The 17,080-nt window shown below is 39.8% G+C and overlaps 1 protein-coding gene across 3 annotated transcripts in view; it reads right to left on the reverse strand.

Annotated features, from left to right (window-relative positions):
* GRM1 (glutamate metabotropic receptor 1) overlaps positions 1-17,080 on the reverse strand; it is a 177,277-nt gene that overhangs the window by 59,193 nt on the left and 101,004 nt on the right. For all 3 annotated transcript variants that reach the window (XM_030447171.1, XM_030447173.1, XM_030447172.1), the window contains exon 3: positions 5,361-5,596. In XM_030447171.1, coding sequence (XP_030303031.1) covers positions 5,361-5,596 — 236 coding nt within the window. The remainder of the gene's footprint in view (positions 1-5,360; positions 5,597-17,080) is intronic.

The raw sequence follows: 17,080 nt of genomic DNA on the forward strand, positions 1-17,080 counted from the left end.
AGGAGTACTCTCACACCTGGTTTACATAAACAACAGCCCTTGTAATATCTGCCAGGAGTTGAACAAGGCATTCTGTAAAAGAGCAGTTAGATCTCCATACAAATGTTTGCTCTGCACTGAGCTCTACACCATTTCTGCATGAATGTGACACACATTTAATTCTGGTCTCTGTGGGCTCACCAAGTCCAACAGAGAAATATTTGTCACTGTAGTTTTGTGGGGAGAAAAATGCATCTGTTCAGGGTGATTCTATCAGATCAGGGAGCAGAAAACAGCCCACAGAACTGTTGGAAGGGCAGCTGAACTCTGTTGCCTGATATACAGTTTATCACCTAAGTTTGCTGTCAGCATACAATTTCCATATGATGTTTAAAATGCAGGAAAGGCTGAGTCGGCTGATGCACTGAGACAAGTTGTCACTGCTGTCTGGGGCAATGCCTGAAGTTGTGTGGTAGGACAACTTAGTGTCAGGTCAATCCTGAGTTAGGTAGCTTCTTGGCATCTCAAATTCAGAAACAGCTTTTTTTCTGTTAGTGTTCAAATGTTCTTCTCTCTTCTGACTTTTCATCTGAAAGGCATGAAGCTCTGAATCTCATGATAAGCCAGGGGTCCATGCTTTGTTTCCCAAAAAATGTAGCTGGTACACTGAAAAAACTGAAAGTACCTCAGTGACTCAGAGAGTTTAAGAACAACTCTGTATTGGAAGTGGATTTGGCCTTCCTATCAAGGAAAATAAAGGAAAAGGGTCATATACAAATATCTCTTTTCTATTCTGTTGGGTTGACCATGGCTTGCTGGCAGGTGCTCACCAACCTGCTCTCACTTCCCCTCCTCAGCAGGACAGGGGAAAGAAAATAAAATGTAAAACTCATAGGTCAAGATAAATGCAGTTTCACAGAGAGTAGCAAAGCATATGCATGGAAGCAAAGGAGAACAAAAAGATTTATTCTCTGCCTCCACCAGCAGGCAATGTCTGTCCAGCCACTTCCTGGGAAGCAGAGCCTTAGGATGCAGCTGTTGCTTTGGAAAATAAATGCCTCAATAATGAATTCTCCCTCTCCTTTTCCCTTCACTTAGATTTTATTGCTACGCATAACATCATATGGTAGAGGAACTGTGGTCAGCTTGGGCCAGCTGTCCTGGCTGTGTCCTCTCCTAACCTCTTGCCCACTTCCAGACTACTTCCCTGTGGGGTGGGAGTGGGGAGTGTGTGTGTCTGGCTTACCAACACCTTTCTAGCTAACAATACAATGCACAGCACTATGAGAGCTACTATGGGGTAAGTTAACTCCACCCCAGTCAAATCCAATGCATATTTCTAGACTTGAATTCTGTTATGCTGAGGAAAAATATCTCCCATCGCAGAAAGACAAAGAAGGGGAGAGAGAGAAAGGGAAATGAAAACAGAGAAGGAGAGAAGCATTCTTTTATGGAGGCATTTGGCTACAACATCAGCAAAGAATGAGTCAAAAATAGCTGCAACTTGTTTGGCTGACACCCAGATGGAAAAAGTTGTTTAATTTTTTTGCAAGAAGGGATGATCCAAAAAAGCAGTCAGGGTAAAATGCTTGCTGGTTATCTTTTCTTCGCAACAATTCATATTACTACCCTACCACCATATAGTCCTAGTACTTCCAGATAAGATATTCTGAAATTATTGCCAAGTGTTAGGCAACCCACAGACTTCACAGAATAGAACAGACCTGGACTTGCTTCCTTCCATTAGCACTTAGATAAGATTGACATTTTTCCCCCAAAATACTCACGTACCCTCAGAGCTCAGAGTAATATGAGCATTCCTGAAGGACAACAGCAGTCTTCTCAGGGACTGAATGAGGTAATTCAAGCTGTAATTCCTGTCATCAGAGAAGGGGGATTTCTAGGAACAGGCTTTCCCTTGCTTTGTAGAGAGCCTTTAATTCCAAGATAGCGCTGACTCAACAGTAAGAGTGTGAGAAATTGGAAATGCAGCAGCTGTAATTGCTTGAGCAGAAGTCCTTGCCTATCCATGAATGCTAAAAATTGAACTTAAGATTCCAGTGGCAATTTTGAATAAATCAGTCAGTAAAGTGATTAGGCTGTATATGAGCAAATTACACTGGGCAGGCAGTAATTGGAGATTCTCAAATACAAACTTTGTAATTAATCTTCTTTTCAAAATTGATAAGTCTAAGTACTCTGAATCTTAATTTTCATAGGGTAGTTGGAAAATAAAACTGCTTTTTTGGGTTTTTTCTGTTTTGTTTCTGGCTGCTCATAGGCAACCCACTGCTGGGTAAATAAAAATATACTTATGCTCCCCTAAATATCACAAATATATTTGTCCTTAGTTTTCTTTTTCATTAGATAATTTCCTGAAATGTTAACTCTCTACAAATGGAAGATGAACTTAGGCAGACTACTGCCTTTGAATTGATTTCTGCCTATACAAAAGTTCTCACTAAGGACTTCCAGTGCACCTCTGGAATACAAAGCAGATAAGAATCCACAGATAGTCATAATCCATACTAATAATGTACATGGACTCCTGGGACCACAGGGACCTCAGCTTTTTGCATTTTCATGGCCCTATGAACCTTGTTAGAGGAATATTTATGGAATACCATGCAGTAAGAATGAAAGCTTTTAGTTATAATGCAGTTAAGGAGCTTGATACCATTATTGACTATTGACAGTTTTCCTAAGGTGATGCAGTAGTAGAAGTAGTACTTGAACTTGTAGTACCACAAAGAAGTCAGAACATCACCTACTGGCAGTTTTAATGGATTTCAAATATTAGTGCTCATTATTTATTGAGCAGCACGGATACTCTCCTTCAAATTTGTGCATGGATATACTTTGTCAACGAGGGATGAGGCAATTCAAACTCCTTTTCTTACAGAGAGTTTGTGAAAAGGTCTGTCACCAAATCTGTGAGAGGTAAGGGCAGTTTCTTAGCAATGTCATACTAGACCTTGGAGAGAAAGGCTCCACCAGCAAGCTTTGAAGCTGTGAGTATTTGAAATTACTCTCTTAAACCTGTACTAAGGTCAGCAAAAGAAACATGTGCAGAATGTTCTGGTGATGCCAGACAGTTAGCTCAGTACAGCTAAAGAAAAATAAATATGATATTTTGTTTTCCCTGACTCAATGGGGACATGTAAGTCTCATGACTCTTTATGTATGCCATTACTGGGAATAGTTACCTTGTGGTGTTTCCTTTGCTGATTTGAGACATTCAGAAACATAATTAGTTGTGTGTGATAAACCTGAGGGTTATCACTGGTTCATCACCAGATTTAAGAGTCTACTGCTTTTCAGCAAAGCCAAAAAGTATTGAATATTTTGAGGTTTTATGGAAAGCCTTTCAGCTTTTAGGAGGGAAGGACGTTTGATTGCATGAATTGTGACTATCAACTCTCAGAACCTAACAATGTAGACAATTTTTTTGTGTGTTTCACTGGTATTGTCAGAACATGGCTGTTCCTGTCTCTAATACCTGAGACCTTGAGAAGCACAGACCACCAGGGCAGGCATGTAAAAGTACCTCTGCAGCACACTTTTTAGTGTCCAGTGTCTTTATCCCTTGGATGTCCTGGGCCAGTTTGGGGTGTTCAGTTGCTTTTTCATAAAACTTGTCTCCTTTCATGGGTTTGTTTGATTTATTTTTGGCTCAAGTACAATTTTAGAGTCTACAGCAACAACTTTCTGAAACCTCATACACATTCTGGTCAGAAGGAGCCCATCTTGGCAGTTTTAAACTTGTCACCTGGTATTTGCCTTTAATGTAGCAGATGAAGAATGGCTATGCTGGTTCAGACTAAAGTTTTCAGGTTTGTAGCAGACCAAAGTCTGTATACCAAAATACCAGTGTTTACAACAGCTGTTCAGATTTCCTGAGAAACAAGACCTTTTTGCAGAATATCACCATGACATTTATTTATATGAATGGAATGTTCAAAACAATGCAATTCTAAGCTTCTTTTCTTAAGAAAGAAAGCTATGCACTTTTACTGTGCATCCATCATCCAGCATCCCCTTTGTAAATTCTGCTCTCATTGGCCTATGTTAATTACTTTGGCTGAGCTGAAGCAGTCTCAAAGCCAGTTAAATATATATACCATAAATCAACATTTTGGTAGAGTCCAAATCTAAATACTCCTTTGAGGGAAAAATAACACTATAACCTAAATATTTATTTAGCCCATCTTTCTTGCCATTATCTCCTAGGCACCCAGATAGGCCATTCTGTCTGCTAGTACATAAGGGCAGTTTTGAGTCAGTCTCAGCTGATAATAAGAGAACTGGAGAGAAACAAAAATTCATGTGGAAGGTGTCATTAAAACTTGTTACTGATGGAGAAGGAAAGAACTAGAAACACTCTGGCAATTCATCTCAGGGAGCACATGAAGATCAAATGAGATTACTGCTACAGGAGAGAGAATATGGAGACATAAAAAATAGGACACAAATCCATGGGAAGCCAGGCATCAGTGGTTTGGTTACCAATGGAACAACTTCCTAACTATCAAAATATATGTTTCGATATATTTTGACTAGAAATTAAATATTTACAAACAAAATATTTGCAAAAAAGGTATCAAGCAAGTATTGTGCAGAAAAGTTATTATCTCTTACTCAATTTACTAATAAATTTGATCTTAATAAAATTATTCAGTTTATTTTCACATATTCTACAGTGGAAGAGAAAACCTTCCTGTGTTCAGATGCTATTGTCTTGCTATGAGTTGAGAGTTCCTTCTACTTGCAGGACAGCGTGCCTTTTATCTGAGTACTATATAGTGGAAACAGATTAAAAATGTTTCAATAGTGAAGTAAAGAAAGGCTGAAGCAGATGACTGGCCAGTTTTAAAACTCATCAATTTTCCTTAATTTTTTTTCTGCCATAATACTTTCCTCTATGCATTTTCTGAATCATTTGTCAGAAAAGCTGGTTTTGAGAAACAAGTTTGAATTTATTCCTATTTTTCTTAAAGTGTTACTTATTTTGTTGTTGTTACTTATTTTTCACAAGCCATATTACAAATTTGGACACTCTTGTCAGTCTCAGTATAGCCCCAAAACCTGAAAAGGGAGCGAGTTGCTCTATAACAGAGCAGAATTAAATTGAGAGAAAGCTCTGGAACCAGTGCCAGGCATACTCTTGCCTGAGCTGTGATTTATACCTGTACAATTTGAGGCTGACATTTCTCTCTGGTGGATTATACATTCGAATAACAAACAAAAAACCCCCCACAAACCAGAACTGAATAAAAATAATAAAAAAAAGAAAAAAAAAAAGCAAGCAAAACAAACAAACAACCCAGAGATAAATTCTTGACAGAGCAGAGAGTCAAACAGGTAAAGAGTCGACACATTACCAGTGCAGTTTTTCTGGAAGTTGGGATTCTCTAAGGGGTGTCCCGGGATACGGCACTGAAATCTGTGCTGCCAGAACTCAGGAAACCAGGGGTTGCGGGTGTTGGTGTCCAGACGAAGCTTCAGATAGTAGTCATCAAATGCCAAGACCTCTGGAGACTGCAGTTTGATAGTGATGCCTCCGTTGGCTTCAGGCTCATAACCTTCAATGACTTCATCTCTGTCTGCCCAGCCATCACTGAAAAGAGGCAAAAATCCCACTTATTATACGAAGACAGAAAGCTTGGTTTGAAAAAGCAACCAGCCAAAGGCAGGCCAGCACCCTCAGAAGCAAGTGAATAAGGGGGAATCTAAAGGTATTTCTAAAATTCAGGCAGAGAGGCAAAGAGGAAAGCACAGTGATGGAGTCTGGTAATGAGCAGTCCAACTGATTTCATGCTGAGCCCTCAATAGCTCATCTAGAATGATGAGGATTTATCCTTGTCCCTCTGGAAAGGGTTTATGGGCATGGCTTCTGGTGTGATGTCTTTATGACTGAAGAGATTCTGCCTTATTCAGGCTGTCCTGTAAGGAGCAGAAACTGAAAAAAACCAATACTGATGAAAAGGAAGCTGAGCCAGGATGCTGGGTGTTTTGCAGAAGAGATGTCAGCATGCATGGATCTTAGAGCTAGAAAGGTAACTCAAATCATACAGAAATTGAGATCTGCACTGTGTTTGAAGATAACAGAATAAGAATGGTCAGTAAACTTTAGAAAACTAAAAGGAAAACCACATGCTATTCTCACACTGCATGCAATTAGTTGTATCATGATTTTCTTTTAACAAACAATGCTTTTATATTTTATTTCTCTGTTTATTCATGTAAGAGACTTTTTTTAAAATGAGGATAAAACACTTTCTCCACAATGCCATTTCATGGAAAGTCTATTTTATCAAGTTTGAACAAAGTCCATTTGGCTTAGCATCTGAGTTTTAGTTTATTTCTTTTAACAAGAAGTCCATTGATTTAGTGTCATTCTCCAATTCTTATTAAGGTCCGCTGAGAGCAACGATATTACAGTTTAATTTAAGTGCAAATACAAGTTGACTGTTGATTAATTTTAACATGGTAGACATGTCATGAGAGAAATAGATTATTCTGGCACCTCAGTTCTCACTATATTTACTCAGAATCAAATAAGCAACACTACCACTGTGAAAAGCATTCAGATGAAGTGCTTCGAGGATCGAAGAGCCCAAAAGAAAAAATCATAGAATCATAGAATAGTTTGAGTTGGAAGGGATCTTAAGTTCCATCTAGTTCCAACCCCTCCTTCCATGGGAAGGGACATTTCCCACAGGACCAGGTTGCTCAAAGCCCCATCCAGCCTGGTCTTCAACACTTCCAGGGAGGGGATGTCCACAATTTCCCTGGGCAATCTGTTCTAGTATCTCACCACAGAGCAGAAGGAAAGAATCACCTCCCTTGACCTGCTGGCCATACTTCTTTTGATGCAGGATATGGTTGGCTTCCTGGGCTACACATGCACATTGTTGAACTTCCCATTAGCACCTCCACATCCTTTTCCTCAGAGCTGTTCTCAATTCATTCTCAACCCAGCCTGTATTTGTGCTTGGGCTTGCCCCAACCCAGGTACAGAACCTTGCACTTGGTCTTATTAAACTTCATGATGTTGGTATGGGCCAACATCTCAAGCCTCTCAGGGTCCTTCTGGATGGACTCCCTTCCCTCCAGTATGCTGAACACACCACACAATTTGGTGTCACCAGCATATCAGCTGATGGCATTTAGGAGACACTCAGCACAGATGTGCCTGGGACTCCACAATGGAAAATAGTCAGGATTTGAAGTAGCAAGTACTGTCACAGTCCTACTCAGATAGTTGTAAAATGGTTATGCATCAGGCATGTGCTAGTCTTTGGTCCCCAGCCACCATGACTTAACAGTTGCATGGTTTGGCTGATGTTCATATTAACTGCTTCATCTGTGCTGTAGGCACCTAGAAAAGAATTTCAGGTATGTATGAAAACACAGGAGCCCATATACTGGATGCTTCACAAATGGAACACATTAATCAAGCCTCTATTAGAGGAAATTATTTATAACATGAGACACCTGGCAGCCCATTAACTGAGCGATCAACAGATTCCTTGAAAACCTGAAGAGGGGAGACTTACATTAGACATTAGGGAGAAATTCTTTAATTTGAGGGTGGTGAGACACTGGAACAGGCTGCCCCCTCCCTGGAAGTGTTCAAGGCCAGGCTGGATGGGCCCTTGAGCAACCTGGTCTAGCTGAAGGTGTCCTTGCCCATGCAGGAGGGTTGGAACTAGATGATCTTTAAGGTGCCTTCCAATCCTAGCCAGTCTATGGTTCCTTTCAACCTGGTCCTGGGGATCTGGGTAGCTAGCCTTTAGGATGGCACTACAAGGCACCTTCAAGGATTTATCCTTTTTTTTCTCCCTTGACCAAAGCCTTACAGTAGAAGTGCCCAGAATTTCTGAGCTTGCAAACCAATGACCCATACTTTTATATAGCCAGGCAACATGAGCTACATGTGTATGCATGTTGCACCTCATGTGGTATGACAGCAGAGAAGGGGAAGGCTCAGTGAGGAGGTCATAGGCAGGAGACAGTGATGGCTGAAGAATCCCACTGTGGAACAAGGGTGGGCATGAGGTGGTATCCGAAAGTGATTCTCTCTGCCAGGATGAAGAATTGGCCGCTGGGCCAATTCTTACCACAGCCAGTGATGAGGCTTACTCAGGTCCTGCCCTCGTATCAATATAGCCCTAATGACAACCATGTGTCACAGCCTTAGCCTGGCAGCTGCTCTTGAATTACCACAGGAGTGTACAGAGATCAAAAGCCAAAATTTATCTATTCTTGCTCCTCGCCCACCTAGACTGCCTTGAGTTTTGGGGAGCAAAAGAAACCATGGCTCATCCTTGCCACATCCCACTATTCTTCACTTGTCTATCTGCTAAAGAAAGCTAATGAAATGTACCGTGTTCCCTGACTGCCTCCTGGTAGACCACAGTCCAGACAACCCTACAAAGGTTAAACCAGAAGAATGAACTTTCTGGATGTCACATAATTCAAGCCATAAACAAGCACCAGAGGGGAGAAAAAGGCAGAATATTTATTTATTTCTATGTGGGGGAAAAGCAAGAGGTTACTTACAGCATAAGTAATTGAGTCCTAATTACATTATTACTTCACTGTTTGTCATAGTGTTTATGGCTTGCAAAATGTAGACTCAAGCAGAAACATGAGTGAGTGGGAAAGATCAGTAAATCGGGCCAATTTTCACAAGACTTTCTAGAAAGGAGCTGGTTTCTCTACTGCTCAAATTCCTACCAGCCAAACATTAGACATGATTTTTTTTCCCCTCCCCTGTAATTTTTTCTTGGAAAAATGCCACTTTCACTCTGAAGTCAAAGCAGAGCAATTCTGCAAAGGCAAGAGAATTTGAATTCCAAGTTTTCTGAGGGCAGCTGATGGAAAAGTTTCCCTAAATTGAAGCACAGATTGTCACCTAAGGTTTCTTTGTCTGTTTCTGGCTCCAACTGAATTTTGTTCTCTTCAGCTTCCTCAAATTCTTAAATCTGACTGCCAAGTTTTTTGTGCAGTTGAAACAGGAAGAAAAGGACTGGAATCAGAGGAGAAAAGTTCATACATGTTGCAGTTCATCTAGGAGCTCTGATCTACTTTTAACAAAGCAAAGGAAGCAAAAAAGGCTTCCTGTGGTCTCTTGGGGGATCTCTGCCATCCTGGTGGCTTCAGGCTGGCTGCACCGCCTATATGCCTTTTTACTGTGTGTGTATATTTTCAAAAAAAGGAAAAAAGAAAAAAATCTGAGAACTGTGCATCCATAGTACAGTATAATTAAATAGGTCATATTCCAGAAGGCCATGTTAAAAAAAATAGCATTTCTTATGCTGGGCAACAGCACAACACTGAAGTACAGATGACAGTGTACAGTGAAAGAATCACAAGACCAATAGCTGATTCTAAGGAAAAATGAAATTTCATTTTAAAAAGGCAGCACATACAAACATTTTGTTTGTTGTCAGAAATGAGTGCTTTCCATCTGCTTTCTTTCTTGAAAGTTGAGTAGCAACTAGAACTATATGTAGCACTTTTTGCAAAAAACATCTTTCTGTGTGTCTTTACTGCAGATTTCTGGAGATGGACAAAGACCCAGCACCCAAACTGCCTTTCTAGTGAGTGTCCATTGTAGGCTTTGTGTGACTTTCTGGCCTTGAAATATACCAAGTATCTTGTGAAACAGGTGATCTGAAGATCTGTGAGGGAGTTTAAAGCGTGAAGATAGAAACAGTGAGGGAAGGACAAGTGTGTGGGTGTCGAACCAGAAATCACTCTGCTCCTAGGAGAGAAAGAATCAGCTGTTGTCATTACACTTTTGTGGTGTTCATGAAAATCAAAATAGTCACTGGTATTCAGCAAGGTATTCTTGGTCCATGTCCTAGTCTCGTGGCTGACATTCATGATGTCAAATCCAAATTTCAGCATCCAATAACAAACAAAAATCAAACATACAGAGATGAAGCAGAGATACCTCATCTAAATTTAGAAGTCCTATTTCCCACTAATCCAGAATGAGTTTGAAGAAACCAACCTTTATTTTTTTATTTTCCTAACCAGTTTACTATGCTGCTAATGTGTGCCAATGGGCATTTCTGAATCGTGGCTTCAGCATCTTATCCTCTCTGTATCTTCTGAACTGCAGACACATATACTCCTCTGACTGAAATATCAGGAGAAATGTAATGGATTTCCAATTTCCTCTGCTCTTCTACACATGAACACTGTCAGTTGCTTTTCACAAGGGCTGATGAGACAACCAGCAATCAAGCTTTCTATTTTCATCTCCTCAGGACTTAACTCTTAAAGTATGAAGCAGCAGCTTTGCTCTGCTTCCCCATACATCATTCAGAGCTTTTCCAGATGCTTTTTCCAAATAAGCAAACATGAAAAACGAAAACACAAAGTTGTTTATGAAGACCTATGAAGATGCTTGTCTTGTGATTATTGCAGAAGGTAGCATCCTTTCACAGGCAAACAAAATGAAACATGTTTGCCAGTCATGGACACTGGCTGGCAATTTGATCCTTGCAATCCCTTGCAATCCTTTGCCCCTGTACTCAGCACTGGTGAGGCCACACCTCGAGTACTGCGTCCAGTTCTGGGCCCCTCAGTTTAGGAAGGAGATTGAGGTCCTGGAGCAGGTCCAAAGGAGGGCAACTAGGATGGTGAAAGGACTGAAGCACAGATCCTATGAGGAGAGGCTGAGGGAGCTGAGGCTGTTCAGCCTGGAGAAGAGGAGGCTCAGAGGAGACCTCATCACTCTCTACAACTCCCTGAAAGGAGGGTGTAGCCAGAGGGGGGTTGGTCTCTTTTCCCAGGAAACTCTCAGCAAGACAAGAGGGCATGGTCTTAAGTTGTGCCAGGGGAAGTTTAGGTTGGATATTAGAAAGAATTTCTTTACGGAGAGGGTGATCAGGCATTGGAATGGGCTGCCCCGGGAAGTAGTGGATTCTCCATCCCTGGAGATATTTAAAAAGAGACTGGATGTGGCACTCAGTGCCATGGTCTAGATTCTATGTAACTGCTGCAGTAGTGGATCAAGGGTCGGACATGATGATCTCTGAGGTCCCTTCCAACCCAGCCAATTCTATGATTCTATGATCCTACAGGGTTTGAGCTGATGGGCCAAAGCTTTAGAGGGTAACAGATTTAGACTCCTCTGTCTGGAAGACATCATTAGCAGCTTTGTAAACTACCTTTGCATTATTTAAGGTAATGTTTTCTTAAGAATTTCGTACTTACGTTCATGTTTTTGTATGTTCCATTGGCCAAGTCATAAAATATATTTAAAAAAATTAGGAGCAAAAAGCCATTTATAAAAGCTAAATTAATTATTTTTACTATCATCTTTCTGCCAATGGCAGATATTCTCATCATAATAAAAACAAATTAATATTAAAATAATTTGTTTAAGACAAGTTCTGTTCCTGTGGTAGTGGGTATTTTTATTTTATTTGAAAACAAAGCAATGTGTAGTTATACATATCTAAATTGGAACTGTTAGTTTCAAAATTGCAAACTTCACAGAGGTTCCCTGCAGATATTCCTCTCAGGTAAGGTAGCAAGGACCCAGGTGACCATGACTGTGACTCAAAAGGATCAGAGTTTATATTTTTGCCTTTTTCTCCTTTCCACGAAACCAAAATCCATGGCAATGTAATTTGCTAGTCACATTGCTATACATCCCCACTGAGAACGTTTCTGGATGCCTTCTTACCACTGCTGTCAAAGCTGCCAGCTGGCCTGCTGTCATGTTAAACTTCTCAGAGATTTAAATATGAGGACAGCACCACTCAAAGAATTCAACATTCAAAAAAGTGCCATGCCATTTTGTTATATATGTCAATATCTTTATTTTTAAGTATAATTATTGTACACTGGTTTATATAAATAAAAGGTGAGGCATTTTATTCTGAAAGTGCTCTTTGCAAAACCATCTGTCTGTGTGGCAGTCAAATACTGCTTGTTTAGAGGCATTTCAAAATGTTACAACCCCCTAAATAATGATAAGTGGAGTTTAAATATTTTGTAATTTGCTTCTGATAAATGCTAGGTCTCTGGATTTCCAGAGCTGATCAGACCAGAAAGCTTGCAAATCCAATTTTCTCTCTTTCTAAAAGTATCCTCTGACAGTGCCCTACTGAAAAATCAAGCATGAATCCCCCTGCCTGTGTGCAAGAGTTGTATGACTCTGGCAGCCTCCTGCATGCTCTTCTGGGAGATGGGATGGAAACTCAGAGCTCAGCATAAGGCCAACACAGAAACTTCCACTGTGGAAGGTGGAATAAATCATAGGCTGCTTGGGTGGCAGAATGAGACCCAGAGTAGTTTAAAAAGGGTATTGTGGCTGTCTAGCTGCCCGCTTCTGTGAGTAGACTTTTAAAATATTCTTAATTCCACCACCCTGATTTACTGGGAGAAAAAAAAAACCCACCACAATTACCTTATTTTGAGGTAGAGAATCTCTACCAAAGATATTCTGTGTCTGTGTAACACATGCCTCAAATAGAAGATGTCATTTAACGATTAACCATAACTTAACTTTTACATATGTGACAATTTCTGGCAATTTTAGTCACATTTTAGGATGTCGGTCCTATGGCTACAGATAAAACAGTAAGTCACTGCTGGTAAGTCACTGCTGGCAAGACCTGGCTAAAATACTGTATATTGTCATAACAATAACCTGGTTAAGCATAACCTGGTTTGCTTGGCTCTGACCAACCTCCTTGGAACTCTAATGATCAAATTCACTAAATCTTTTCAAATGACAAGAAAAAAAAGGAGAGAGTTTCTAAGCCAGTGGTTTTGCTCCTCTAGGCATATTATGGGAGTAGGCAGGAGTCATCACCTTGCCAAGATTCCTTTTTTGCAAGAGGCATCATGAGGTACTGTGAGATTTTCACCTGTTCACTTTCCCCACAGACTCTACTGGGCTCAAATGAACACTCAGTTCCAGTCTTTAGGTTTCTCCTGATTGCTGTGAATCAGCTGGAAGCATCATGGGAATATCACCTCTGCAAACTGGAAGCAGGATTAGAAAACCACTGAAACTCCTTCTGGGAGAGTAATGAAAAATGAGAGAGATAGAGGGAACATTGCTGCCTAGACAATCTCCCACACATGCAAGAGAAGGTACAAGAGGAGCATTTGGTGCCAGACTCTGCAGTTACCGATTTTAGACTCGTAACTCACACAGTGCTACTATGCTGCTGTGGGTTGTAATCCTGCCCTGGACTGTAGATTGAAGAAGATGTCAAACCTGTCCAGGTCTTGGGTTGAACTTCCCTAGAGACCACCAGTATGACTCAGAAAGAAGGTGGTATGACCTCAAGACAGGAGGTGGTTCAGCCTTCAAGACAGCAACATGTACCCAATCATGGTTATAACTCTGATGTCCTCAAGGAACTGCTGTTTTCTGAGAGAAATTGAAAGATGAAGTTTAAAAACAATTTTCAAGGCCACCTTCTGGAAGCACCTTTTCATATTTCTTAGTAATTTTTCTATTCTTGACAGGTTTTATTTCATAACATTGCATACACAATTTTTCATTTCCCATTTGTGATTACTGAAGGTGCACAGTCATGGTAGCAAATTAATTGTACATTTTATGCAAGCAAAAATTTTTGGTAAGGGCTTCCAATTTTTATTGAGTGAATAGGTCTATTTTTTTGAATGACTGACACTTTGTAAAGAACCAAAGTTGAACCTGACCTGAGACATCATGTTTCAAATTACTGTCATTCACTTTTGTGTGAATTTTTGGAGTTTTTTCACCATTCATTGAAAAAATGTAGATTATAACTTCATGGACCATGATGGATTGTATTTTGCAAATATGTGTTTAGGAAGGTTTTAATTATCGTATGTGGTGCATATATTTGCATGCAATTTACATAATGTAATTTAACTGCCTATCATGAATGCATTATCCCGGGGAGTCTTTACTATGAGGATTCTTGACAGAGTTGGCACGTGCAGATTTTTGTAAATGTAGTTACTGTTTTCATGGTAAAACCAGGAAAGGTTTTATCATACTCAAGGGTATACAGTGGTGTATATTTCTAGCAACTGTATTCAGATAGTCTCTAAGGCAATATTTTCCAAAAGGTGTATGTAGAGAAACAAGATAAACCAGGTGCCTCGAATTGCCAGTGAGTGGGTGTGAGTCCACCTGTGCCTGATTAGGACAGGCCCCTATTGGGCATGAGCAAGACCAGGGGGCCAATAAAGGTGGGACACACGCCCACAGAGGAAACCTCAGCTCACTCTGGTGCGAGGCATGGAGAGGCCAGCAGCTCGTGGAGCCTCTGGAGCAAGAAAGGCTCCTCCTGCTACACTTCTACCCTGGAAGCGCTGTGTGGTGGCTGGAGTCCTGGAAGAGACCAGCAGCTCGTCGAGCTTCAGGAGCAAGAATGGCTCCTCCCGCTACAGGTGTACACATGCTTTCACTCCAGAATATCAAGAGGATTGAATCCTTGCTCTGCGTTTTCGAAATTCTCAAGATGAGGCATCATGAAAGCTCAGTATCTTTTCCAAATGAAAGCATGGTATAGGGAAGAAAACCACATTCAATTTTAAACAAACACACAAAAATAGAAAACCTAAATCTTATCAGTGTGCCTCATGTAAACTGCTCCTGGGCTCCAATATATGTATAGAAATCAAAGACTTTCAACATGTTAGTAATATACCCAAATCTGAAAATAGAGATGGTTGTCTTTTCTTCTCTGTTTCAATTCCTGGGGATTTTTTTTTTTTCTCCCCTTGATGCTTCTGTGCTGCAAAGTACATGCAAGAAGAATCCACTAAATAGTAAATATGGATAGTAAGATGTAGTTCAACTGTAGCCCTTTTTCAGGGAGGAGAGTTAGAAAGAAGTACTTGTTAAGACTTCCATCCTAGCTGAAAGTCTTGGAGACTGAGGTCTTTTCAGTGCAACAATGCAAAGGCATAAAGGGAATTGAGTGTTTCTTATCTCTGCTTCAACCAGCTACAAACTGCTCAAAGTATCAGGGCCAGATCTAGAAGACTGAAAAGAGAGGTACCATAGGAAGGGGAAACAGGCTAGAAATATGTAGAAAGGAACAGCTACAAACACAGGAAAGGGAACAGATAAAGACGTGGACCTCTCTGCTCCATGCCACTACAGCAGAGTCTGATGGATGACTGGATGTGAATTTCTTATTCTTCTTGAAAGATTAATTCAAAGATGTTTTCCTTAACCACAAGCAGAAAGGGTGAAGCCCACTTCCCATCTTTTCAAATTTTTTGTTGAGGTGATGAGAAATAGTGAAATAGAGAACCACCTTAAAATCACTTTTCCATCTTCTTTTTTGACACAAACTGTTCTAAGCTTAAAAATACCTTGAATTTCAGCCTTTAGATTTCTCCAGGATGTTGACTTTCATGCAATAGTCAATAGTTTTCTTTCAGTGGTTTATATTATGATGTGATTATCCTCAAGCCATCCATAACTGTAACCATCTTATATGATAAGGTTTAAGAGGAACAGTTTATAGGCCTTTATGGGACAGAAATCAAATTTCAAATATGCAAATCCAAAGAGGACAACCTACAACTTGCATCAGGTCACTATTACTGGTTCACATATATGCTATTTCCATAACTGTACAAGGTTTCTGGAATACTGTTTCCACACTCATGCTTAAAGACTGAACCTTTATACACAATTTATGCAGGAATTATTCATTGCTTTGATAGCCCTTCAATAATACAATATCTGCTGAGGAACTGGGAGCTGCAGACAAAAGCATGCCGTCCATTCCAAATGATAACATACTAACATAGATTTCAAAACATCAAATTGAATAAAATTGAAAACAAAAGGAGAAATATGATGAAACCCATGATAAAACTCACAAAACTTGTGAAGCTGTTAATCAAAGTTATCATGTATGAGAAGACTATTTCCATAAATAGCTTTTTCTGTTTATACCAAAGCTATTTCAAATTTGGCCATGCTAGCATTTTTTTTCCACTTTCTGTGGATACTTGAACATAGAGATTGCTATGAATGTTTATGAAGAAAATATTTTCCATTCAAATATTCATAAGTTGTTCATTTGAAATTATATATTGATATGGAAATTATCCAATTCATACTATGCTAGTGAGTCGCCTGAGTACATAAACCTTCCCAGTGAAAGAAACAAGTAATAATTTAAGGAAAGTAAAATCATTAGACTCCAGAAACCTATTAACACAGCATTACATTGTGTCTGCAATGAACAACTCATGAAGCATTTGCAAACCAGGAAACCAGTGAATAATTTGCATTAAAATTCACCTGAAAATTAAGTCATCTTTCCATGAAAATTTATTGAATAATAAAATAGATGTAATTCCTTGAATTTTTTTAACAATACCTTTTGTTTAGGCAATACTGTTATACTTGACCCAAAGAAACTGTTATAGAATGCTTAAAAATATATAGAAGCACTAATGATTTACTCCTCTGCACTTACTGCCATCATAAATATTTATACTTGTAGCTGCACAGTTGGAAAATTAAAATCTAAGCACAATCACCTGCCTGTCTAAACTAAACTTAGTTAAATGTGACCCAACTAATCCCTATGCCTTAAAAGCATCCTTCCTATTGAGCAGAGCTCCAGTAGATTAGTAGTATTTAGGTGTCTGGTATCCAATCCATACCGAACCAAAATACCCCCAAAATCTAATTGGAAATGATGAGGTATCTTGCTCATAGGAACCACCAAAATGTGTATTTGTCATGGTCTAGGCCCAGCTGGTATCAGCCAGCCCTCCACTCACTCACCCTCCACCCCCACTGTGGGACAGGTCAGAGAAAATCCACCCAAAGACAATGTAGACTTTAAAAAGTAGCATTAACTTGAGCCATCTTATTTAAAAGCTATTTATTAAAGACTAGATTTTAAGTTTATTATTCAGACCATTCAAGTGTCACTCCTTCTAGGTACCATGCTGGCATCACTGAGAGAGCTAGGATGGCAGATACTGAAAGAAAGAAGAGGTCTACACAGGCTCCTGTTGGCATGCATCACCTGAATGCTATTAGTCTGCATCTCACAGTAATCTTATTTTGTGGCATAGATCACGGAAT

This window comes from Calypte anna, chromosome 3, assembly GCF_003957555.1.
Source record: "Calypte anna isolate BGI_N300 chromosome 3, bCalAnn1_v1.p, whole genome shotgun sequence".
Classification (NCBI taxonomy): Eukaryota; Metazoa; Chordata; class Aves; order Apodiformes; family Trochilidae; genus Calypte; species Calypte anna.